This window comes from Thunnus albacares, chromosome 7 (assembly GCF_914725855.1).
Source record: "Thunnus albacares chromosome 7, fThuAlb1.1, whole genome shotgun sequence".
Classification (NCBI taxonomy): Eukaryota; Metazoa; Chordata; class Actinopteri; order Scombriformes; family Scombridae; genus Thunnus; species Thunnus albacares.
The window spans coordinates 11,534,622-11,560,860 of NC_058112.1; the positions used below are offsets into that span (position 1 = coordinate 11,534,622).

The window sequence follows — 26,239 nt, forward strand, 5'->3', positions numbered from 1 at the left end:
ATGCAAAAACAACCTGATTCACAATGTAAAGAACAACACAGTAAGAGTTATTTCTACAGGAAATGGGAAGACAAAAATCCCAAAACCAAACAATAAATGACATAAAACACAACCATGTTATTTATAAAACTGAAGTATGACAGAGGATAAAAACAATAAAAGCAAATATAATGTACAGTATTTCTCTAACAGTCTTGGCCACATAACATTGAAGCCCACTCTCCAAACTGATGTTGATCATCACTCACAATAAATTATTTAATTATTCAACTACATCTACATTACTGTAATCTAGAAACAAATCCTTAGCTCATGAGGATTTTTTCTGGTGACTTGAGTATTTACAGATCTAGTAATTCTGCATCGAGGTGTCTTAATGTTAATTTTTTTTTTAGCTCACCATGTCTCTTTGCCCTGCATCTGTCATTGGTGGGAAACACCTTCAGTCAAGATCAGGGATAGACAGGAAGGAAGGATGCCACATGGTGCAAGTGTCACCTGAGTAACCTTAGTCTCCCCTCAGGCTCTAAACTTTATCAGCCAATAAAGATGGAGATGGAAAGAATCAACTCAACATCACGAACCTTATATATATATATATATATATATATATATATATATATATATATATATATTTTTTTTTTTTTTTTTTTTTTTTTTTTTCCATTGCACTTCCAGATGGCCTCAGCAGTCCATTTAATTATTTACTACATGGTTTAAGCACCAGCACCTCACTATAAAACAGAAATTCAGATCTGTTTTTCTCTACATTTGATAAGTCTGCAAGTTTCTCCAACATTTTGATGCTAGAGATACAGTATATTAACACATTTTTAGAAAGTTTAGTGTGTGTGCAGGTATGTGGCAACATCCCTTCTTTTCTCATTCCAAACAGCCTGCCTGCCTGTACAGTTCACAGTGAGAGACATACACTAAATGAACAAGATACCAGCGAACAGCAACAAACATCTCAACAGCCTCAGACCCTGTGTTGACGTACTAATCTCAGCCTGAGGAATCAGATCCTCTGAGAACTGAATGCGTCAGTGTCCAGAACAGTTGATGCTTATTTCCATATCAGCAAATTACAGGAAGAAAAACTGGGGTGGGGTGGGGGCGATATTTTTAGGCAGGATAAGATCACAGCTAATGATAGACTGGTTCATGTAGGGCAGTGGTTGGCCTGTTTGTGTTTGGGTTTCTGAGCAGTGACGTGGTTGCCATAGTGAGGAGAGAGTATTAGGGTTAGTGTGTGTATGTTTGTTTTCTGTTAATTATTACAGGAACAAGGTGGAGTTTGTGATTGTCAGATAGACAGTATTGCTTATCTAATGTTTTGGTGTGTTTGATATTTTCTCTGCAGTCCCACGGACAGAGATGCAGCGAGTGATGGAGATATCAGGTGAGCTCTCAAAACAGCATGCCATTCACCTGGTGGTCTCCATGGAAACGAATCACCATTATCGGCAGATCGGCAGAGCAGAACGACAGAGAGCAAGACATTTCCTCAGCTCACATATTAGCCCCCGACCCTCAGCTGCATATTGGCTTACTTACTTACTACACCTGGACCAGTTCTTTATGGACTGGAGTTATTTTTATGCATCATCAGCTTCAGAGGCTGAAGAGTCACTGTGGTCCAGAGGTTGAACCTTAACCCACATGTGTGAAACAACAACAACTTGCAACATATAAAGAACATTACTGTGTTTGTTTGACACTTCTGCTTGCATTTTCCACCTCTGGTAGGAAGAGAGGCGCTGTGGCCTACGCTTCCCAGAAGCCCTGGCTGTTGAACGCCACCGTGGTGGAGAACATCACATTTGAGATGCCCATGATCAAACCAAGGTAAGCTCATGTACCTGCTCTGAGTGGTTACGTTCACATCTGTTTAGGTTGAAACCCTGCTGCACTTCTCCATGGGTGCCAGTGTTGGGTAGGTCAATGAGAGTGTGCTGCAAGTAGTGGAAACCGATGTGACGTAACCAGAGATAGTTCTTTAATGGGTTTCTTTGGAATCGTATGTCTTTATTAGCGGGTTGACAGTAGAGAGATGAGCATGAATGATGAAAATGGAAATTAGATGAGAGACAAGGGGCTTAACGTGTAACACAGGTCCTTGACCTACTCGGTCTGGTGACGCTGAGATTCATAGTCGTGGCCACCAGGGTCTCCCAACCAGAAATACTTTTAATTCATCATGCACACACAAAAAATAGCAAAGTGCTTAGAGCACATAAACATTGTAGCTAAGTTGTTTTCTCAATGCTGAATTAAGAGCTGCTTACAGACACCTTTTCTTAAAGGGTACATATCATGCTTTTTGTGATTTTCTGTCATTTATATACTGTTATGGTGCCAGATGTCTACGTTAAACATGGTCAAAGGTCCAAAACTTGAGGTGAACATAAAAATGCTCCCTGAAGTCAAAAGGCCAGGCCTCAGCCTGCTCGGTCACTCTGTTTACAAAGTTACCTGTACTTCCTCCTTGTGATGATGTCAGATTGTTCATGTATGCCAAAACAGAATACAGCATGAGCAGATCAAACTGAACAGACCAGAACAAAGGATCCAACAAAGACTGAACAGAAGACTAGGTCTTAAAAACTAATTGAACTAATGAGGAGATGAGGTGCACGTGGGGAGATGGGTGGAGAAGCTCAGGAGGGAGCCCAGTGTGAGGTGACGAAACACAGGGAGCAGGGCAGGGCTGATGAAACTGATACAGGGAAGGTGTGAAGGGAAGAGCAGGCTGGAGAAAAACACTGAGAGCAGGGCAGGGCTAACAGGCTTGATGCAAGGCAGGTGTGGAGGAAAAACAAGCTGGGGAGGAGTGCAGGTACACAGATGAAGCAGACTGAAATAAAAACAAAGACAGACTAACTAATAAAGGCAACTTAATATCATGCCAGATAGTCTTTTAGAGTAAAAACTCAAATCTTCTCCAACCTTCTCCAACATAGTCCAGTCTTAATATAACAGGGAGAGAGTCTGAGTTCTCTGCTGGATCGGAGGAAAATAGCAACCAAGGGACAGAGTCATACTGTGACCCACTGCTGAAAGTCTGCCGAGCAGCCAGGCAGCTTCCAGCAGCTAATCAATCAGAACAGAGTGGGCTCATTAGGAGTTGGGGCTTAAAAAGACAGGAGCTAAAACGGGCTGTTTCAGACAGAGGCTGAACTGAGGAGCTGCGTAAAGAGCCAGTATAAGATAAATAAAGAGTCTTTCAAACTGTGAATCATACAAAGATATTCCAGTAGAGCTCCAGAATGTAAATATGGACCTGGAAGTGTGCACGATACGTCCCCTTTAATTGTTTTCTCTCTCAGTGGTCTTTCTGTAAACTGTCAACTGTGTGTAGCAGGTGATTGATTGGTCAAAGATGTATTCTGACCAAGTTGTTTTCAATAAACTTTTTAGATGTCTCTGGGTTTCTAGGTATGTAGATGTTTACAACACAGACAGAAAAAAATCAGACTGCTCACTTGTATTAGTAACCAGTATGTATGAGCTGCAGTGTGTACATTAATTATTGAAGTGTATTGAACTCAGTACCACAGTAAAATTAGTTGAATGTTCTCTTTTAGTAATATAACAGAGTAATCAACGTGTTGTCAGCTGCGAAGCCAGAACAGAGACAATTACCTTCTTTCTCCCTGAGGCCACTGGGTTAAATTGGACGTGTTGATGTCTAATTAAGTCAGCAGTTTGAGTCCAGTAAAAGGAGCCAGTTTGTGACTTTTCAAATAATCGGTTTTGACACTGAGACATCTTGAGCCAGGATTTGTCTCTTCTCTGAATGTGTGCAGTTTCCTCCGTGTAGTGTCTCTGTGCAATGCGTTTACAGCTTCACTCACTCGTGACACAACAACATACTGGTTTCGTCTCCTAGGGCACAATCAAAACACACACACATATTGTCTTTTACTGACATACACTCAAACACAATTACACACAGTCATTATTCTCCTCGCAACAAATGGTCTCTCTGAAAGGTCAGTTGCTTACATTTATGGTAACGATCAAGCACTCTCTGAGTCTAATGGACTGTTGTGCTTTGTTGCTGTGGAGATGTTCTATAAAATAAAGATTTGCCCACACTGTGCGGCTGTCCTTTCTCAGGTTTATAATGCAAATGGGTTCACAGGGCTGCAGCCTTAGGTGTTTTCAAACACTAAGAGCCCACAGCCATGCTGCTGGCTCTGTCAGGCTGTAATGCTCATTATGAATAAAACCAAACTGTCATACCAATCCAGCTGATACTTGATGAGTTATTTCACCAGAAGAAAAGTCAGGGGATCACAAGTCAGTGGGCTTCATCTTCTGGGAACCATAAATCTCTGCAGAAAAATTCATATCAATCCATCCCATAACTGTTGAGATTTCATGGACCAAAGTGTCAAAAAAAATGTTGTGTGTCTGTTGTACCTGTCCGTGTTGGTCGCTGTGTCAGTTATTAGCTTGTGTGAGCACATTTGCAAAGCTAAAAGTGAGACAGAATGGGAAAGATGTCAGTTCATGGCACACTGGTGTTTTAGCTGCTTTAAAGCAGATGATGAATATTTACTCTGATCTGATGCACTGTGGTACAAATTATACCAGCAGCCATGTTAAGATGTTGCATTTTCCTGTGTAATAATATTCATAAAAAAACCTCTTTTCATTTTCAGTCCTCATGGTTGTGCTCAGAGACTTTTATGGGTCTACTGCAAACATATCAGCCAATCGATGCTCAGAACCTTGAGCGTACGATTACAGAAAATTTAAGATGATGGATCAGTCAAATTAATTTATTTTTCTGTCTCTTGTTTTGTGCCCGCCAGATACAAAGCTGTCATCGAGGCCTGCTCGCTTCAGCCTGACATCGACATCCTTCCACAGGGGGACCAGACAGAGATCGGTGAGCGGGTCAGTATCACAGTACAGTTTAGGATTTTCCTTGAATTCCTCTGTGGCCCTTTTATTTTTTCCAATTTGACCATAGCTAGCGCTGTGGCTCACCGTATTGCAGGATCATTTGTCATTGTTACTGTGCAGTGAGGATTTGATGTGTGTGTGTGCGTGTGTGTGTTCAGCCAGAGCACTGTCATGTTGGATTTCTTCATGCACCAGTAATGCAGGAAATAAACCGTGGTCTCCTTTGTTACTCTGAGGGCGGGTGCCACACACAATTATGGATATACTGATGTTAGTCATTCATCTTTGTAGTGGGAGCTTGTAGTAATGTTTTCTTTACACCCCGTCTGGTGCAGGGCATCATCCTCTCAGGTGGACAGAAACAGCGTATCAGTGTGGCCAGAGCCTTGTACCAGCAGACCAGCGTGGTCTTTCTGGTGAGTCTGTGCACAGACATCTTTGATCAAAAGAATGACTTTAGTGAGTGGATTGCACATTTTGTTATCTGTATCAGTATTCACAGTGAAGCTTTGCTACTGACGCTTCGCCTGAAGACGCAAATGTGATTCTATTTCTGATGCCTTCATACGTGTCAAAAATAGCAACATGCTTTCTTAAGCTCAACTGCAGGGTCGAGGAGCTAAATGCAACTTTATACTTTATAATAATGTTATACATGTTTTTGAAATGTTGGAGGGAAGTGAAAGATGAAGTGGTCAATTTGAATGGTTTTGATTTAGAGTGATCACCCTTTAGATGCCATTTAGCAGCTGAAATACAAAAATACAAAACATAATGCAAAACTGACAGGATTATTGCTATATATACTGAGTAAGACTATCCTTAAATGTTGGATTTCTAAAGAGTGGAAGATCAGTATGAGGAGGTCTTCAAAAATATTACATTTGGAGAAATTGACACACGATGTGCATGACGATATCAAGTAATTCATGAAGATTAAGAGATCATTAGATCATTAGGGTGAAAACTGTGATTCTGTATGTATTTTTGTCTGAATGGACAGACTTGAATCAAAGCCTCAATGAAAAATAGATATAAATATGTTTAATAATCTTTTACTCATACTTGTTTTTTTTGTATTCTTGTCTCCTCCCCTTACACTTTTAAAAAAACCATTAAAGTCTGTTCATATCTTTTTTTTTAGGATGACCCATTCTCTGCCTTAGACATCCACCTGAGTGACCACCTGATGCAGGACGGCATCCTCAAGCTCCTGAGAGAGGAGAAGAGGACGGTGGTGTTGGTCACACACAAACTTCAGTACCTACCACACGCAGACTGGGTACGACCAGCTGAATAAACTGTAGAGTTACACACCTTTTAACTCTTTAACAGTCAAAGTAATTGTCCATTTGTAAAGCTGTTATATTCTTTATGATATAAACACTTTCTTGTCTCATCTGGGATGCAGTTTATCTCAGGAGGATCCCAGAGCACATAAAGATTGATTTCCATTCTCTCCTAATACAAAAGATTGCATTTGTTCCTTTTCTTTGTGTCTGTGTTTATGTTTGTTATCAGATTATTGCTATGAAGGACGGCACCATCCAGACTGAAGGGACTCTGAAGGACATCTCGAACTCTGAGCCTGAGCTGTTTGAACAGTGGAAAACTCTGATGCACAGAGAGGACCAGGAGTTTGAGAAGGTGATTCATGACTGAACACTCAAATTGCTGATTAATCCTTAATGACTTCAAATCAGCTTTTAATAGCCTTTGCTTTTGGTAATTTAAGACCTTTTTATTCAGTACCTGTGCAAACTATCTAGTGCTGCCTGGAATTAAAGTTTGATTGCCTGGGTTTTTGCGTAATATCGCAACAGATTGTAGTCTTTAGTGTCCTGGTGAGAATAAAATGTTTTTTTCATCATCTCTCTTCCAGGAGGCGGTGGCCAGTATGACAGACCTGGAGAGGAAAAACCTGCGGAGGGCCATGTACTCCAGAGAAGCCGTCAGGACCGAAGAGGATGAAGAAGGTGAGATGTCACACGACCGTCGCCATGACAACTGGAAAACAGCAGCTTGATTACATTTGGAGATGATTGGGAATAATGCAATCAGCGCTTCACTGATTTCAGCCTGATTAAAATGTGTTTGTGTGTGTATACTGGTAATGATAAAGGTGGAGTATCATTTCCCCTTTCCTGTTGTGTTTATTTGCTGAGGAACAGCCCCTGTTATAATAAGGGCCCTATTTTCATGGTGATGAAACGACCAGCGCAGCCTGGTTTGGTTTTTATAAGGATGAGTGGAGTTTCATGTTTTATTTTTGAAATGTGTTACTGTGCAATCGCTGCTGTCACATCAATTATGATATGACATGAGCATTTGCAACGTGACTGAAATTGTGTCGGATTGATGTGATCATATAAATGATTTGAATGACTACAAATTCCCTGCATTTCATTCTTATCCCTTGTGCTTTTATATAATTCAAACATTGCATCGGTGGTAAAAACTCCAGACCTTGCTCTTCTCCCTGGGTTTGGTGTTCTGTGTCTTGGCTTCTCTCAGCAACCAGATATGACACAGCACTTCTCTCTTCCAGCCTCCTGTTGTGAGATACTCAATCTGACCCTTTCTCTGTGTGTGTCTTTGCTGTGAAACGTGCGACTGTAGTGGAAGGTGTTAAGGTGCAGTGGCTGTACTCTTTATCTGTGTTCTGTGTTGTCTCCCGTGTGCTGGTGGCACCCCTGAGTGGACTTGTGCGATGGCTCCAGCACCAGGTTTTACCCTCATGTTCGATCGAGCAGGTGTGGCCAGAAAGCATGAAAGCAAAACAAAAAAAGCAAATAACATCTGTGGCATTGTGACGCTGCAAGCAAATCGCAGCTGTGTCAGCTTCTCCCACCATCTTAGAGTCTCATCATCCATGTAGTATTTTCTTTCTCTCGCTTTTCCCCCCCAAACATTTCTCACTCTTGCTTTTTAAAACGTGCCAGCATGATGGAAGATGATGGTAGCTGTAGTCTGTTCAGCCCTGCCAGTCATTCTGTCCCTGTCTTTTCTTCCTCGACTCTCCTGCTCCCTCTCTGCCTCCAGCTTGTCTGAGCCTCACACATGCAGCCTCATGCTCCAAAGCTTTCTGCATGATGTGCTGTGATATATTTACATCAGGGGTGGGGAGGTCGTTAAAATTAGCTCCTCACCCCCAGTCAGTGTGTCATGACTGCCCCTGAAAAACACTGCATTCATGGGAATGAGCATCTGCCTGGTGTCATAGAGCATGAATGAATATGGATACTGAAGCCTGTAGCATACTCTGTCTCTCTCTGGTTTCTCCTCTTTGTTGGCCCTTTTATTCTCTTCTCTCTTGCCCTTTGCTTGCACTTGTCCTTGTTTTGTCCTGTGTCTCCATACAGACACAGGAAGGAACAGTCTGACAAATGTCAGAGAAGGACAGAGAGAGAAAATGATTAAATATCTAGAAAAGAGGAGGAACATCAGAAATGTCAGAGAGCAGAATGTCAGAGTCGCAGCAGAGGAGAGAGCACTTAAATTGATTATCAGGGGTCCAAGCAGCAAAGCTGCTGGAACCCTATTGTATCTGCTAGGATTATTATTATTATTTTTATTTTATTTTTTCTTCTCGTTCTTGTTCCCTAAAAGTACCTGGGTGTCAGAAACCGTAACAGCAACATTTCCCAAAATTGGCAGATAGGTTGGAAATCTCAAACACCACTCAGACAAAAAAAGAAAAAAATTGGCGAGATGGTGGCACTATAAAAACGAACTTTATGTTTTTACCTATAACTTTTGAATCATAAGTCTCACAGATGAGTCTATCCACATAAGCCATGCCCATTTGCGCCTAGATAGATTTTCTGCCATTTTGAATTCTGTCCAAATCTTTTTTTTTCTACTCCTCCTTCAAATTTTGAACAATTGGTGTCAACGTTGGCATAAAGCATATCTGGACCCTGCCGTAAAAAGTACATTTTTGTATTTTTGATATTCTATATCATTTTGAAATCATATATTTTTAAACCTGTGTCTTTAAGTTCAATTTTATATAAATGTTCATAAATCAAAATTGGCTTCTTAAGCTATTGTAACCACACTTGGTCTATGTATTCGGATGCTAGGTCAGAGCTTCGCTACACAGTCCTGTGATATTCTGTCAATAGGGGGGCGCCACAAATTTGAAAAGTTTATATCTGGTAATTGTCTGCATGGATTTGTACAAAATTTGGTTTGCATGATCTAGGGTGATGACTCAGTCGATGCATAAAATTTGGTAATGATCAATTAAAGTGGGTGTGGCTTATTACAACAAATCTAAATTTCTAGACATTCCACATTCCAAACTTCAAAAAATCAAAATAAATCACCCGTACGTCCTACAGAACTGAAATTTTTTCAGTACATCCACTGAATTGTGACAAAAGTTTGCCTTGCTGCAACCAGAAGTCTATATTTATATGTCACTCTATATTTTTCAAAATATGCAAAATCAATTAACATCTATATCTCCACAAATCTTCATTCATATGCTATCAAAATCGAAACAGACATTCTCTAGATGGTAGATATCAAGTTTTTAAATGGTGTTCAGATCGGTCGAATGGTGAGTCCACAATGATATTCAATATCTTGCTGTAATTTGTACTGTATGCACAACATTTTCTATTTCATCAAATTTTTAAACAAATTTCACTGAAATATTTGACAATACACCCGAAACCAGCAGAATGATGTTTGAACGTTTTGACTGTTGTAAGCGTTTTAAGTAGACAAAAGTTTTGCACATATGATGTCATTGCCTCAAGTTGTGAGAAGGGCTGTAGAAAGCCATCCACCAGTGGTGCGATCACTAAGTCACCTTCTGCAAAGGTAAAGGGTTTGAATCCCCAGGTGGCCAATTCACACTTGCCAACCATGTGGTAATTTATGCATGTGGCATGTTTTCAAATTCTTCTAAAGGTTATATTAAATTGAAAGCTGTCCTTTGTGCTTGGACCCCGTTCATTGGCGCTTGTGGCTGTATTTTAGGTTTATTTATTACCTCCTAAATAATCAAAAAATCATCCTGGTCAAATTTCAGATTTGGCCAAAAAATAAACCAAGCCTCTTAAACGTTTTAACTTGTCTCCGTTTTGGCTTCAGAGGAATCCGTGGAGAGCGACGATGACGACAATCTATCACAGGTGATGCGCCAGCGAGCCACCATCCCCTGGCGTTCCTGTGGCACCTACCTGTCCTCTGCCGGGCTCCTCCTCCTCACCATGCTCCTTATATCACAGCTCCTCAAACACTCCCTCATGGTCGCCATCGACTACTGGCTGGCTCACTGGACGTCACACGTCATCACTGCCAAGATAGAGGCCACAGCTAGCAACTGTACGCTTGTTCAGGTGAGAGGCTGAAAGGATGAGATGGCCAAAAATATCTTTTTCTGCATTGACCATCAGTTTTTAGAGTCATAAAGTTTTTCTGCTTTAATGTCACTGCCTTTAAGGGAGAGTAAATCACAAACAGATGCTGAGCTGAATATGTATTTAGAATAAAGTTGAAATGATTAGTTGATCAATCTGTTTGTTGATCAACACCGAAATAATTGGCAACTGCTGGTCTGAGTAGAAAACTGTTTTTTTTTTGGAGAGCAGGCCAAAGTGAAATTACATAACAATTTTCTCACTAATTCCCCTGTGAATCTCAGTTAAGCAGAGCTGACCTAAAACACAAACACAGACACTGCCAGCTCCAGATGAAGCTCTCTGTAACACACCCTGAAGCAACTGCATCTCAGCCTCATCTGCATATTAGAGCCACAGAAATGTGCTAGTGGAGCTTCGGTGTCAGAATGGAAAAATAAATTTATGAAATAATGTTTGAGTAAGAGTACGTATGAGGCCTGCAATGATGATTCATTCAGTCTGGTCTAACAGATCTTATAAATGAATGAACTCTGAGGCGTTTAAGTCCATGAGTGAAAAACGTGTAAAACATGTGAGTGTGAAAGAGAGGCCATTTGTCATCTACTTTATACTTCTTTAACCTTTGTTTGGCTTTCAGCATGTTTTTTTTTGGCGGCCTCCTCCCAAATATAGCTTCTGCTGGCACACACACCCACACAAACTGCATTGTAGGCTGCGTTGTTCACATATTGGGACCAACCATCTGTTGGCAGATTATCATGTTCCAGGTCCATTGAAGCAGCTCTGTTATCAATAGGTGTGTGTGTGTGTGTGTGTGTGTGTGTGTCCTGTGGACTGAAATGCCAGGTGACATTTCACACGGTCATGCGGCTAAAGACAGAGTCAGCTGGGGTTTGAGGACAGCAGTTTAAAAGGCATTGCTGTCGTCTCATCCTCACTTCTGTCACACACATGAATGTGCAGTCAAGTGCAGATAAATTGTCACTTAAATGCCGAGCACATGTTGTTTGGCTGAGCTTCAGTGTGTCTTTGCCAAGTGTATCTAATCTATGCTCTGCCGTGGACTTATCCACGTGGGGACACTCTGAAGTCCTGTTCGGCTATCAAACACAAACTCTGGCACCTTACTGCCACTTCACATAGCTGCCAGGATGCTGTCCAACAGCCCGGACAGCAGTTTAGAAACTAAATGTTACTGTCAAGGCTCTTACAAGTGACAGATAATCTTTCTGTCTTTTCTGTCCATCTTCAAATGATGGCTATGAAAGAATGAAAAGGATTACACTGGTGGAAATTCTTGATGTTTCTACTATCTAGGATTAGTGGAGTCTTTTTTCTTTTCTTTTAATTGAAATTCTGTTTGTTTCTATTATTATTTTGCCAGTTAAGTTATAAATGGTTAATTCTTTTATGTGTCTGTCTGAAATTAAACAGTCCATGTATTAAAAGACCAGTCAGCCATTTAAAGGAATGATAGCAGGTTTCAGTATTGCATTGTGAATATTGTTGTGAGGTGACTCTTTTATTCACATTTAGATCATTGATTGTGGCTTTTGTGTGTGGATCTCAATTTAATGAGAAATACAACTTCTCCTCATTTCATGGAAGAATAATTTAAACTAGCTAAGTTGCTGAAGTTGTTGTCTAACATTTTTATAAATATGAACAATATTATTATTATATTATATTATAAAAATGTTTGTATCATCCCACAGTATGATATCACAAGTTTAAACTGTACTGCTAGAATTCATAAAATTGTATCACTGATTATGTAATTCACTTCGAAAAACATTTTGAATTGATTTATTTTCCATAATAATCCATAATTTTTAATCCAAACTGAATTATAACTCTAAAGTCTGATCAAATGTGAATAAGCGAAAACATTAACATATCTTGTCATACAGTATGAGTCACATTTCAAATGGCATCATAGAAAAGGCACAAATGGCACATAGGAAATGGAGACAAAATATGATTAATTAAAAGAAAAATGACAAGTTTGAAACAGTCAATCATAGTGCAGAGTGAAGAGGATATTAAATTAAGTAGAAAATAGAGAAGGTCAGGACAGGACACTGCAGCAACTCCGAGCTTCTTTTTCTTGTTGTCAGCTCAGCTTTGAAAGCTTCACTGGCTCAGAGTTTAATTATGCTTATAATTGCTGTACAAGCAAACTGACTGGCAGGAACGCCCCAGTCTCTTTAAAACACAAACGCACCCACACACAGAGTTGCAGTCTTTAATAACTCTGTCTATCTCTCGCTGTAGGACTGCGGCTTCAGTCACTCGTGGTATCTGACGGTGTTCAGCGTGCTGTGCTGCCTGGGCATCGTCCTCTGTCTGGTCACCTCTGTGGCTGTGGAGTGGACCGGCCTCAGTGTGGCCAAGGAGCTCCACCACAACCTGCTCAACAAGATCATACTGGCCCCCATGCGGTACGACGCTCGTTGTGTGTGCTGCAGCTCTGCCTCATGATGTGTGAAAGGGACAGACAGAGAGAGATACTGTGTGTGTGTGTATGGGCACTAAAACGCATCATTTAAAAGCGGATATACGCTTAAAAGCACCTTTTCTCGCCCCATTACTCTTAGCACCATCTGCTTTCCTCACACAAAACCCAGGAGACACACTCACATAGAGAAAGACGCATAACACACCTGCATGTAGTGAATATACACTCACATACACAGCTGAATAAACTGTTTTTCACATGAAAGACTTTAAAGTGAACCAGCTGTTGAATATTATTATCACGTTATGGAAATCTCTAAAAAATAATGACAAGGTTCACTTGTTTTATATTATGTTTTAGGAATATTGTAGTGAAATAAAGCAGTTGAAATATTACTATGCATATTACCATGTCTGTCCAGATTTTGCACATTTTGTCAGAATCATCATGGAGTTTACTTGCTAAGTAAACACAAGTCATCTTTTTTTTTTTTTCTTCATCTTTCCAGGCTGTTTGAGACGACACCGCTTGGCACCATCCTCAACAGGTTCTCCACTGACACAAACACAATCGACCAGCACATCCCGACCACGCTGGAGTGCCTCTCCCGCTCCACCCTGCTGTGCGTATCTGCCCTGGGTGTCATTTCCTACGTGACCCCCGTGTTTCTCATCGCCCTGCTCCCGCTGGCCGTCGCCTGCTATTTCATCCAGAAATACTTTCGGGTGGCCTCCAGGTGAGTCTGACGGTGGATGTCACAGATGTGAAGGTTTTCATCATCGCGTGTTGCAGTCATTTCATATACTTGGTGTTGTTACTGAATGTTTTACCAACCAAAGGAGGAGTTTATATTCTACAGTTACACAACATTATACAGGAAAGGTTTTTAAAGGATGATACATATATTATTTAAATTCATTTAAATGTGACATTTTGGATGTTTTTCCACTGAAATGATCTTCCTGGGAGCATTTAGATTATTATGTAACTAAATTTAATTTAATTAAGCTATAATTGAACGGTTAAATTTTGAAAAATGTGAAACATGAAATAGTAATAATCCAAATAAATAATTTTTAGGTTTTGGCTTGGTGAAAAAGTCTTTGGGGGGTTTGGTTGTGCTGGACTAATTTGGACTCATGACTTCAGTTTTTATAAAATGCTGGTTACATCCCTGCCTGCAATAATTGTTTCTTCCTAATCTCTTGAGGTTTGAACTTGTTTATGAATTAAATGTTATTTTCCTCAGTGGGATGTGAGATCATCCTCTGTTTTCATCACTTCTCCAGTGCTTGCTGCCCAAAATGCATAAACCCACAATTTTGTTCATCAGTACACAACTTACTATAGGACACATTTCACAGCAAAGCTTCATCAGATCTATGCTTATTAATTTATGTTGTGACGTGCAAATTATAAACAATTTATCATCTGTCATTATTTTATAATGTAGCTCTTTTCCCAGTTTTAGCCGCTCTGAAAAACACAGGTAGATGGGGGAAACTTTCAGTAAATAAATACAATAGATTTTTTCAAATAAAAGCAAGACAGCTCATGCATCAGTGATTCAATGCAGCTTTACATAATAGAAAAAAAGGTTATACAAGTCTTTTGTGTGACACAAACTAAATTAGAGCCAAAATTGTTCACATTTTTCTGATATTTCCTTCTCTGCTGCTTCCTCTGTCTTCTGGTCAGGGACCTGCAGCAGCTGGAGGACAGCACCCAACTCCCCCTCCTCTCCCACTTCTCTGAGACAGTGGAAGGTCTCACGACTATAAGGGCCCTAAGGTAACATTTTCTCTGGCCCTTCACATCCTCAGAGTCTCTCAGTGGTTGAAACATCATGATTATTATATAAGAGGGAAATAAAATCTATTTCACTTACTGTAATATTCAACAAATAAATCCTTAAGTTTAATCCTTCTAAATACATCCTAATCTCCCAATAAGCTTTCCTCATAATTGGCTCATGTTGGACACGTACTGTTGGTATAAAATGCAGTCGGTTCTCAGGGAATAGAAAGTGTAATAATAGTAGATTTTCTTTCCTCTGGCAGATATGAGCCCAGATTCAGACAGAGGTTACTGCAGTTCACTGATGCCAACAACATCGCCTCTCTCTTCCTCACAGCAGCCAATCGTTGGCTGGAAGTCCGCATGGTAATGATCCGTTTACTGTTCAGCTCTTTTAGCTTCTGATCAATCCCGCTTTTTTTTTTTTTTTTTTTTTTTTTTTTTAGACAGCAGTCATCGTGTAACTGCTCCCTCTGTTGGGATGATGAAAAGCTGAATTTCCTGTCCTGTTAGTAACACAGCGTGCCTTCCTGTAATGTTTTATGTACCGGGATGCATGATGCTCACAGATCATTTGGTTTCTGCTGTGTCACAGTGAAGATAACCTTGAGACATTTATAGGTGAATGTTCACAGATGTAAATGAAAACACACACAGGGCTTGTTGCTGACTTGTCATTGTGTGTTGTCAATAAACATATCTGTAATAACAGATCTCTTTTTATTTTATTAACCATCTCAATATCTTCTTGCTGTCATGTTGACTCTCTGCAGGAGTATATCGGAGCCTGTGTGGTGTTGGTAGCCGCTGTAGCTTCCATCACAAACTCCCTCTATTACCAGCTGTCGACCGGTCTTGTGGGGTTGGGTCTGACGTACGCGCTCATGGTGAGGATCTGTGTATGTGTGTGTTTGTGGGGGGTTTTCATTGCTTTTTTACCTGTCATTTAAAGGACCATACAGATGTTTAAGTGATAAAGGTGGTGATGGCTCATGGAACATCTGGTGTGTGTGAACATTTAAACATGGATCTAAAAGCCACTCCAAAACTTTTTTATCAGTGATCAAATCCTTTTTTTTTTTACACATGAAAAGTAAAATATCAACAAAATGTATAAAAAGAACACTTGGTGTTAAATGACTAAGTATGGAATATTCTTGGCATTCGGTACATCTACAGAGTTTACTTAACACAACATCTGACATGAACGCAATGCAAAATAGTTCATTAACCACTCAAACACATCTATGATACACTAATTGGATAAATTAATTATAAAAAATAAACAGGACTAAAGAGTCAAGTTTAAATAACTTTCTGGAGTGTCTCTGGGCTCTCATGGATTTTTTCAAGTACTCTTTGCTTGCTTACTTAGAAAGAATTTGGTGAATAATCAGCAGCTCACTGGCATTTTCCCCCTTTTTTGCTCTTCATTTTCCATAACTGGAAGATTTTCTGAGCTGTGCTTGTCACAAGAGGACCTTGTTTACTGTAAGCTATTGTAAACACAGTAACTTTTGATGTTAATTTCTATGTGTAGAGACATTAAGTAAAATAAAAGTGGAAACCAGTTTAAACCGATGTGGTTCTCGTACATCATCTGGGTATTTACTAATGAAACTTATTTTAAAAAATTAAAGCGATGAACTTAAACTATCTGGACGCATTTTCCAGCACCTCTTGTTCCAAAGTTCATGCTGTTTGCAAAAAATGTTTCTTTTTTACTGGATGCAGTTTTAAAGTTGAGCAGAGACATTGCCGCATTGACTCATTACCCTCCTTCTAACACACCGTGTGTTTGCCTGTGGTGACATTGTGGTGACAACTCGTCTCTACTCCCCCCTCTTCCTCCCCCTCCTCTTCCTCCTCCTCATCCTCCTCACCTCGTGTATCAGGTATCCAACTACATGAACTGGATGGTGCGTAATCTGGCGGACATGGAAGTACAGCTCGGCTCAGTCAAGAGGATTAACGGCCTCCTCAAAACCGAACCAGAGAATTATGAGGGTCTGCTCAGTGAGTGAAGCAACGCAGTTAAAATAAACCTTCTTTCACTAATTCCTCATGTGCACAAAGAAATCACGTCAGGTTGTAATTTCTTCCTCATTCATGATGATGTTTGAAGTGGTCCCACGTTTTCTCTACATTCATCATTGTCAGCTCAAGTAGGGGTATCATAACGCTCATGAAAAACTGTATCTTTATCCCCGTTCAGCTGTTTTTCAGTAAGTTAAAGCCTTTATATTCCCTAATAATCTATCTTACATGCATGTTTCCTTTCAGCCAAATGAGCTTTTACAAAGTGGCGGGCAGAACTATATCAGTTTGGGTCTAATCATCACAAATGGAGAGATAACAATTATAAATCTGCTAATAGGGCAGAAGAAACAGCTACAGTCAGTTTCCTCTCGTTTCTGACTTCTTGAGAGGTAAAAAAAAGTGAAAGCTAAATCTCACCGGTGTTTCTATGTCTGTGCTCAGCTGTGTCTCAGGTCCCTGATGGCTGGCCCCAACAGGGAGAGATCAAGATCCAGAATCTGAGTGTCCGTTACGACACCACACTGAAGCCTGTGCTCAAAAACGTGAACACACACATCAGCCCTGGACAGAAGGTAAGCAAATGCCTCAATCTGTGTGTGTGTGTGTGTGAGAGAGAGAGAGAGAGAAAGAAGAGGAAATAAAATCCAAAGGTCAGGAAAAGTTGTGAATGAATGATGGAGTTTTTGTGATAATGATGATTCAGATTTGTTTGTTTTCAGGTGGGGATCTGTGGCAGGACGGGCAGCGGCAAATCATCTTTCTCCCTGGCCTTCTTCCGCATGGTGGACATGTTTGAGGGTAAAATATAAGTTAAATTTCACATCAGTATGCAGATATTATTGAAATGAATGAAATATAACACTACTAAGAAAAACCTTTGTTTATTGATGAATATCTTAAATGTTGCACTTTGTAATGTCATTTATGAGTGAAGCATTTATTTTTCTCTCATAGGGAGGATTGTAATTGACGACATCGACATCGCCAAGCTGCCTCTGCAGACACTCAGGTCTCGCTTGTCCATCATCCTCCAAGACCCCTTCCTGTTTAGTGGCACCATTCGGTACGATGAACTTCACTCTATTATCAGTTTTGTCAGTTGTCACAGCAATTTAGATTGGCTGATAATGTGATACTAAAAGTGTCGGCAGAAGGGGGGAAAAACACAGAACATTTCCAGTAACTGGACCAACTGGCAAACTGCCAGACACAGTTCAAAGTGATTCATCCGGAGCATAAGTAGAGCTGAGGGTTTGCAGATAAGAGGACATTTCTCTGAAAACTCCACTGGAGAGTTTTATTTTTAGACCTCAGCAACAGTGATGATAAAGGCTTTGTCATGTTGGAAAAGTAGAAATGTAAGGAAGCTGCCAAACTGTAGTTCGGGATATATTAAAATGTTCATTACATAGTCATTAGAGACATTACTAAAAATAGATAGAGATCACAATGAGATTTGATAACCACTTCTTTACCAGTTTAATATTAAAATACATCTGAAATTAAATATCATTTTTTGTCTACAGCAGACATAACTGCTCTGTAAATCACTTGTCCTGTGTTCTCATTTGAGAAAAAATCAGACACCAAAAGGGAAAAATGTATGTTTTGATGGCAGCAGTTTACAAAGTGATGAAACATGACACATTTTTATATCATCTCTGCTTTGCCGATGCTCTGCTATGCTCTACTCTCCTCATATGGTCACCTCACATTATGATGGTTGGTCACAATTGCCCGTGGGTGCCTGAGCTCCCGTTATGTAGCTAATGAAGTGTGTGTGTGTGTGTGTGTGTGTGTGTGTGTGTGTGTGTGTGTGTGTGTGTGTGTGTGTGTGTGTGTGTGTGTGTGTGTGTGTGTCTAGGTTCAACCTGGATCCAGAGATGAAGGCTACGGATGAGATGCTGTGGGAAGCTCTGGATATTGCTCAGCTGAAGCCGGTTGTTAAATTGCTTCCAGGAGGGCTTGGTGAGAATATGTGTGTCTGTTTAAGTGTTTGTGTGTTTGTGTGAGAAAGAGATAACTCGCACATTTGACATTTACAAAAAACTGTTATTACTGTTAGTGCCAGAGACTAGAAAACACTATATTAACAAATGTGTTCCATGTGCAGCTGTTTATATTTGTTTCAACACAGTCAAATGATGCAGTATATAAGCAAACAGCATGTGTTTAATGAATACAACAGTTCCTTCACTGTCAGCTGCTCGAGTGTCTCGACACTAAGATCAAGCTGCTGTATCAGAATACACAGTCATTAATTTTTTAAATCCCTGTCAGAGCTGCGTTATGTGTTGCTGCTCCATCTTGCACAGTTGTACCTGCTTATCTCAGGTGCTGCTCTGACGTAGCAGACTGCAGCGGTCTCACAGATCAGATCACATGTCAGCTCAGAGCCTCTTTAGCGGAGTTAAACTACAGGCATGATGAATGCTTGGCATGCTGATGTATGGGGCTTCCTCTCTGCATGGTGGCTTACTTTAGCTCCCGTTGCTTTGCAATTCATCACTCAGTTCTTATGTTTCTGTCATCCTCAATGCTTTCTCATGAGAAAACTGAATCCTTTTACTACTCTGTTGGATTAATAGACTGCTGGCACTCATCTCACTTTTGTGTGTCAATGAGTGACATGTTGAAACTGAGCTACTCTCTGCTGTAGTTTATGTTCACCGGAGCCAAAGGTTCAATAACATATTGATCTGTAACCCAGGAGTTAATGGCCACTTAATTTCGCCCTGTTACACTAATTTAATAAATGTAACAGTACAGTGCCAACAGTGTTTGCATTTAAATCAGTCTGTACTGTAGCAGAAGACTCTTTGTTACTGTAGTGGTGGTGAGTTTTTATAAAGTTAGATACAGTTAAAGTTAGTCCTTGAATCAATCACATATTTAAAGTTCCCCTCCATACATGTTTTAAGAAGTGTATAAAACACTCTACTTTGAGTAGTAATTTGTCTGATGTGTTTTTTCCACAAAAATGTTAAATTATTTAAAATCCTTAAAATGACAGCTACTTCTTCTCCCTTGTTAAAAATTAAAGAAACTTTGAATATGTGAATAGTTTTTATTTCACAAAAGATGTCTCCTACTTCACAGTAAAGTTCACTCTCAGTGTTTGTGCGCTGGAGGTTTCAAGTTTCCACATCACACTTGTGTAAGCTTAATACTGGACCAGGATTGGCTCTTAACTAGCGATGTCACAAATCATGCTCGTAGACTCACCTCTTAAACTTACACTTTAAACTCAGATTTTCACTGAACACAGAAAAACTTTCCACTTTCAGCAGATGAATGTGAAAACAGCCTTCTAGTGTCAAACTCTGCACAGTGAAGCTCAAACATCCAACTGTTCGAACAAGAAGAAAAACATATTTTTGAGTGGAAGGGGACTTAAATGCTTAATATAACATGCACATATACATATTTATTTTTTATTTATTGGGTTTCACTATCTAGTAAACTGTTCATTTTTCACCCCCTGTTACATGATGAAGTCATGTAACAGGGAGTGAAAGTTAAATTTCATCATACTTTTACAGACTGATGTTTAATCACCCTCTCACACCTCAAAAATTGTACAAAGTGTCATATGTGGTGGTGCAGGAGTTGATTCTGTCCTCAGTAAAGGAATCAATTTACCATGCATGTGATCCTGATGGCTAGAGTATATTTGTTTTAATGAATCCTGTGTTTCCAACTCAAGATAATCCACTTTTAAAAGTTTCATTTGAAAACTACCATCAGTTCTCTGTTTTCACACTGAAAAGCTGTTCCTATGTAACTTAAAACAAAACCAGATTTGGAAAAAACATGTGTACTTATTGATAGCTCACTGTAGAACAGATAAGTTTTTCAAGCATCTTTTTATGATCATAGAGACGTATACAGGAAATCAATCTTTAAGCCAAGAGTTGATGGCCAATTCATTTGATCATTTTGCTCTCTCATGTAGTTAACATAATAGTGTTTCAGTGATGTAATCATGAAAAGATGAACACTGGTGCTGCATTGCTATATATTTATTAAAGTAAACATATGTAAGTAAATGTTGTTTTCTTCTAGATGCCATGGTGACGGAAGGAGGAGAAAACTTCAGCCAGGGTCAGAGACAGCTGTTCTGTCTGGCCAGAGCCTTCGTCAGGAAGAGCAGCATCCTCATCATGGATGAAGCTACTGCGTCCATCGATATGGCAACGGTCAGTGTGTGTTTAACATAAGAGCCTTTTTAAGGCAGTAAATGGAAAGGTGAAGGAAAGTGAAGGAAATGAGAGACAGTGAAATGGAGTTGAAAGAGACAACAGGTGCAGTGATGTGAGGGGTGAAGCCGGAAACTCACCAGGTCATTTTCATCTGTGGGCATGGCAACAATGAACACTGATGAAAGCAGACAGATGGGGAGATTTATAGGCCCAGTCTGTGACTTTTCACCATCTAAACTTTATATTTTAGATTATATTCACATATTATTATAGATGTAAAAATTGCATGTTTGTGTGATCTTAAATTGAAAATACAAGCCAGTTAACAGCATCAGAAAACAGTGATAACTTATATTAAGTAGGTGTCTAGAGTTAGTCCATAGATTAAAAGACCTATCAATCATTTTGGGAGAGATAGCAGGCTTGGATCACAGATTGTACCTTTAACTGATGATAAGAGGAGGATAAAAATGAAGCTGGAGTGGAGGAGGAAGTGTGTGTGAAGCAGAAAGAGAAAGGATGATATAGAAGGAAAATACTCAGAGCAGTAAGAGCCTGAGGGGAGTCAGTTTAAACAAATGGCTGCTTCTTACTTAAGACCCTCTCTTCAATGATGGGCTACAAAGAGCAACAGTTTCAGCTCACAATAACACAGCACCGCTGCCCTCCAGCAAACAGAGCTGAGCTTTTATTCATGGACCCAACAGAGTCAGCGAGCTCAGATGATGAGGAACAAGAGAGGTGACATTTTGAAAAATAAGCCTCAAGAACCTCTGAAGTGAGCGAAACATACAACAGTGTGTCTTTCCATTACAAACAATGCAGGAGGGGTGTTTACTGTGTTTCAGGCACAAACATTTACAGATATTTAAGATAAGCAGCGATCATTTTGAACATCTAGTCATGAGAACAAATTGAAGTATTTTAAACCAGAGCAGCCGGTGAAACTTGTCTTAGTTCATGTAAAGATGTGTGTGTGTGTTTATTTATACAGTGGAAGGTTATATTGACTCTATGAGTGTTTCTTTGTCATAGTCAACCTCCTCTCTCTCTCTCTCTGCCTCTGTCCCCACAGGAGAGCATCCTGCAGAAAGTGGTGATGACTGCTTTTGCTGACCGAACAGTAGTTATAATTGCAGTGAGTATCGTGCCCTCCGCTTTTTCCAGTAACGCATGCAGCTCTCCCTTTCCCCCCCTGAGAGCGCTAACTTTTATCTGCACTGCTGATGCAGTTCTTGTAAACTGATACAGAGCTGCAGACAAATGCAGCTCAGACATAAAACAGTTGCAGGACTGCACTGAGAACAGATGAGGAAATGCAGCGGGGAACAGAGCTGATGATGTCAGGTTTTCAGGGGGAACATGTGCTCCTAGGCCCTGTAGATTATTTCATTAATAAGATGACGTAGTTGAGAGAAACATTTTCCTGAATGCAGGGTGATGGTGTCTCTCTGTGTGACCAGAATGTCTTAATTCACGTCCTGCCTTAACCACCAGTTTAATGACAGCATCACAAAGCAGTTTCTGGCTCATATATATCTTGCAGATGTACAATAAAGTATCGACTTTTTAAGATTCAGGATGTTTGAGCCTGAATTAGAAACAAATGTCTTGCCGTGCTCTCACAGTTGTGATCTGATCACTGAGACCATGCATGACCACTTTTCTCTCCCCCACCGCTGCACAGCATCGCGTCCACACCATCCTGAATGCCGACCTGGTGATTGTGATGAAGCGGGGAATCATCCTGGAGTATGACAGGCCCCAGGCCCTGCTGGAGAAGGAGGACAGCGTCTTCGCCTCCTTCGTGCGAGCAGACAAGTAGCACAAGAAGAGGGAGAGGAAGCATTAAAGGAAGACATTCAAAGTGCAATTGCTCCCTGGAATATATTTCCTTTATTTTTTAATCATGTTGTATTATATTTGTATATAAAAATGTTAATTCTTTGTTAATAAAACATAAATTATCATTTAAACTGGTGGTTTTTATTTGGAGTGGTTTGGGGAAAGTGACTTAAAGTGAGGGAAGTGTGTTTTTTGTGTGCATGTGTGTGTGACACTGTTAAAACAAATGAGTCATGGGTCAATTGCAGGTTTAAAATATCCTGGATTGAAGCACAGGAACAGAAGCCAGAAACACATGATCATCCTCATATACTGGTGGCTGTCACAGTGGGATGAGTGGCTGCGCCTGCTGCAGCCAAGACTGACATCTGACATTAGAAAGTCATCTGGATGCCAGCAGTACACAGTGGCCAGCGGTCACCATAATAAAACATAGTAGTTAAAAGATTAAATCTGACCCGTGTGGTTGAACAGCCCTCTTTCTTCAATTATATAGCTGTTGAAGTTTATAGCAAACAGCCTGAGGATGATTTACTGTAGAGTGCCCTATATTTAACCCATATATCCAGAATGTGAGCTGCCTGTGGCACTGCTGCACAAAATAACTGTTTTTAATGCGTAATGAACCCATTCCTGCATTCTCACTGAAAATCACAGGAAGGGCACCAGAGATGGTGGAGGGAGGGACTGCCTCTTCACCTCACAGCGTCCCCATCTCACGTTACCGAGCTGCAGTGAAGTGGCGGAGTCAGCACGGAGGCGACTGCGCCACTAAAGCCACCCTTCTCATCCAAAGGTGATAAAACTTAGCTCAGAGGCCCGCTAAACTCCTGCAACATTTGGCATCACACTAAATTTCCTTTGAGTCCGAGTGCGCAAAACCAGTGGGCTGACTGACAATGGGACGGGGCGGCGAGGCGCAGCTATGCCCGGTCGGTCGGTGTTGTGAGTGAGTGACGGCGGCAGCTGCGGTGCTGGAAGAAGAATCTTCTCATGGGACTTGGCGGTTGAGAAGCGCCTGATCTGGAGGCAACGTGAGGAGCGCACATACCTCCAGAAAACGGACAACAAGACTCCCCCTCCTTTGCACGACAGCTGCCGCCGAGCTGATACGAATGAGCGCCGATTGGTAAGAAAAGGCACCGGGAGAGAAGAAAATAATTCATTCACGCATCAGTGCCTTCAAAGCCAAAAGGCTCTGGGGGCATAGTATGGGAGCGCTATGTTGTCCAGGAAAGGACTCATTCCTGAGGATTATTTCCTGACACGTTTGGCTGAGGATGAGCTGAGGACACCCAAGTTTAAGGCGAAACCGAGAAAAGCCCGGTTCGTCTCCAAGAACGGCACCTGCAATGTGGCTCACACCAACATCCGAGAACAGGGCCGATTCTTGCAGGACGTCTTCACCACTCTGGTGGATTTAAAATGGTTACACACCATCATCATTTTCACCATGTCTTTCCTGTGCAGCTGGCTTCTTTTCGGGATGGTCTGGTGGCTCGTCGCCTTTGCGCACGGCGACTTGGACCAGAACGGAGAAGACTTTGTCCCGTGCGTAACGGACATTGACTCATTCGCTTCCGCTTTCCTCTTCTCCATAGAGGTCCAGGTGACCATCGGCTTCGGGGGAAGGATGATCACGGAGGAGTGCATCTCCGCCATCATCATCCTGATTGTGCAGAACATCGTTGGGCTGGTCATCAACGCCATCATGCTCGGCTGCATCTTCATGAAAACTGCGCAAGCGAACCGGCGCGCAGAGACGCTCATTTTCAGCAAGCATGCCGTCATCTCCGTCCGAAACAACAAGCTCTGCTTCATGATCCGCATCGGGGACCTGAGGAAAAGTATGATCATCAGCGCCTCCGTGCGGATGCAGGTGGTCAGGAGATCCACCACCGAGGAGGGAGAGGTGATACCTCTGGACCAGATCGACATCCACATGGATAACCCGGTGGGCACCAACGGCATCTTCCTGGTTTCCCCCCTCATCATCTGCCACGTGATCGACAAGGGCAGCCCTCTGTATGAGCTGTCCTCCACCAACCTGCAGCACGAGGACATAGAGGTGGTCGTGGTGCTGGAGGGGGTGGTGGAGACCACCGGCATCACCACTCAGGCCAGGACCTCCTACGTGTCGGAGGAGATCCTGTGGGGGCAGCGCTTCGTACCCACCGTGTCCGAAGAGGATGGCATGTACGCGGTAGACTACTCCAAGTTCGGCAACACCATGAAGGTACCGACGCCTTGCTGCAGCGCAAAGAGACTGGATGAGGCGGGAGGCATCGCTCGCTTTAAACTGACCGAGGGCGTCACCTTGCGGGCGTCTGTGGCAAGGCGGCGGGGGTCCAAGGCGGCCCGGCGCTCCAGGCTGGACACCTAGAGAACGGATGATCTGTGTAAACATGTCTGCCAGCATTTTGTATGAGAATGAATGAAGAATAATTATTAAGTTATGATGATTATTAAATGACAAAAATCATATTTATTAATAATAGGCTACATTATGGGATGTCTTGTTATATTTCACCATGCAGTCAAACGCATAAACACATCAACGTGCTGTTTACTCAGGGTCAGTGTGGAAATGCACAGATAAGAATGCACTGAGGTTTATGAGATGTGACTGTTAATCAGACTGATGAGTCCTGATATCTAGAATGAAGACAAAGAAGTTTGGATGTTTAATCTTTTTTTTCTACACACAATTCTATTTATGTTTAATTGTGACAGCATGCAAAACAATCCAAAGAAATAAAGGAGAAAGCTTCACGTAAAGTGTGTTGTGGATGGACAAACGAGATTTAAAGGTGCACAATTTAGTATTGCACTTCATTAAAGTCCAATATCAATATTTCATTCAAAAAAGTCTGGTAATATTATTGCCTGATAGTTCTTTTATAACCAAATTTGAAAAATATATATGTATAAAATTTAGTGGTGTGTTTTTGTAAAAAAAAAAAAAAAAAAAGAGACTGAAATCAATAACGTGTCAAATGTTTTACAGACAAGAAATAAACTTGTCATTAATTAATTAATTGACATTAATTAATATCATTCTGGTGGACAAGTTGCCTAAATTACTTCAAACATGTTATTGACATTTCTGAACTGCAATTTCTTATTCATCAGCTGACAAATATGTCAGTACAGATATTCTGTATCAGTGATGAATTAATAGTAATACAACATAACACTCCTGGCTGATTTCTCAGTTGTGCTCTACACATGAGACCAAACGGACGAAATAGAGGCCCAGAGGCAGCTATATCCTGATTTTTAGTCCCTATTTTATGGTTTAAGCTCCAAAAATACTGGATCCTACATTTCCCATGATGCAACTTTTCCATCACTGTTGGTTAACGCCTGGCACTCCCCACACTTCCAGTTTGTAAGACATCACTATGACATCATTGATTATTTTCTTCTTGACAAGGCTCCTCCTCAGCCGCAGACGATGTTATACAACTGTTCTCAAGATGAATAGCACCACTCATGATAAGTAAACTGAGCTTCGTGTGAAAAATTTGTGGAAACCCCCTTTAAAAATAGCCACATTTTCATGACCCGACACACAAGTCACTCATGTTTTCTTCCTTTTT

General features: G+C 40.9%; 2 protein-coding genes across 5 annotated transcripts in view; both read left to right on the forward strand.

The window, feature by feature from the left end:
• abcc8 (ATP-binding cassette, sub-family C (CFTR/MRP), member 8) overlaps positions 1-23,936 on the forward strand; it is a 63,767-nt gene extending 39,831 nt beyond the window's left edge. For 2 of the 4 annotated variants that reach the window (XM_044356699.1, XM_044356700.1), the window contains exons 19-40: positions 1,364-1,402; positions 1,750-1,848; positions 4,824-4,908; positions 5,253-5,333; positions 6,062-6,199; positions 6,439-6,564; positions 6,800-6,893; positions 7,602-7,670; positions 10,024-10,271; positions 12,570-12,736; positions 13,262-13,489; positions 14,452-14,544; positions 14,814-14,916; positions 15,324-15,437; positions 16,446-16,566; positions 17,032-17,162; positions 17,310-17,388; positions 17,545-17,653; positions 18,455-18,558; positions 20,656-20,789; positions 21,868-21,930; positions 22,480-23,936. In XM_044356699.1, the coding sequence (XP_044212634.1) occupies positions 1,364-1,402; positions 1,750-1,848; positions 4,824-4,908; positions 5,253-5,333; positions 6,062-6,199; positions 6,439-6,564; positions 6,800-6,893; positions 7,602-7,670; positions 10,024-10,271; positions 12,570-12,736; positions 13,262-13,489; positions 14,452-14,544; positions 14,814-14,916; positions 15,324-15,437; positions 16,446-16,566; positions 17,032-17,162; positions 17,310-17,388; positions 17,545-17,653; positions 18,455-18,558; positions 20,656-20,789; positions 21,868-21,930; positions 22,480-22,617 (2,563 nt within the window). In that variant the 3' untranslated portion in view covers positions 22,618-23,936. The remainder of the gene's footprint in view (positions 1-1,363; positions 1,403-1,749; positions 1,849-4,823; positions 4,909-5,252; positions 5,334-6,061; positions 6,200-6,438; positions 6,565-6,799; positions 6,894-7,601; positions 7,671-10,023; positions 10,272-12,569; positions 12,737-13,261; positions 13,490-14,451; positions 14,545-14,813; positions 14,917-15,323; positions 15,438-16,445; positions 16,567-17,031; positions 17,163-17,309; positions 17,389-17,544; positions 17,654-18,454; positions 18,559-20,655; positions 20,790-21,867; positions 21,931-22,479) is intronic. The other 2 variants (XM_044356702.1, XM_044356703.1) reach the window with 1 other exon arrangement.
• kcnj11 (potassium inwardly rectifying channel subfamily J member 11) lies at positions 23,851-25,496 on the forward strand. Its single transcript, XM_044356704.1, has one exon. The coding sequence runs from the start codon at positions 23,860-23,862 to the stop codon at positions 25,018-25,020; it is 1,161 nt and encodes a 386-aa protein (XP_044212639.1). The 5' UTR covers positions 23,851-23,859; the 3' UTR covers positions 25,021-25,496.
• The last annotated feature ends 743 nt before the right edge of the window (positions 25,497-26,239 follow it).

Bases quoted from the DNA above. Each gene is read 5' to 3' on its own strand.
- kcnj11 (XM_044356704.1), top strand. From the start codon at position 23,860: ATGTTGTCCAGGAAAGGACTCATTCCTGAGGATTATTTCCTGACACGT.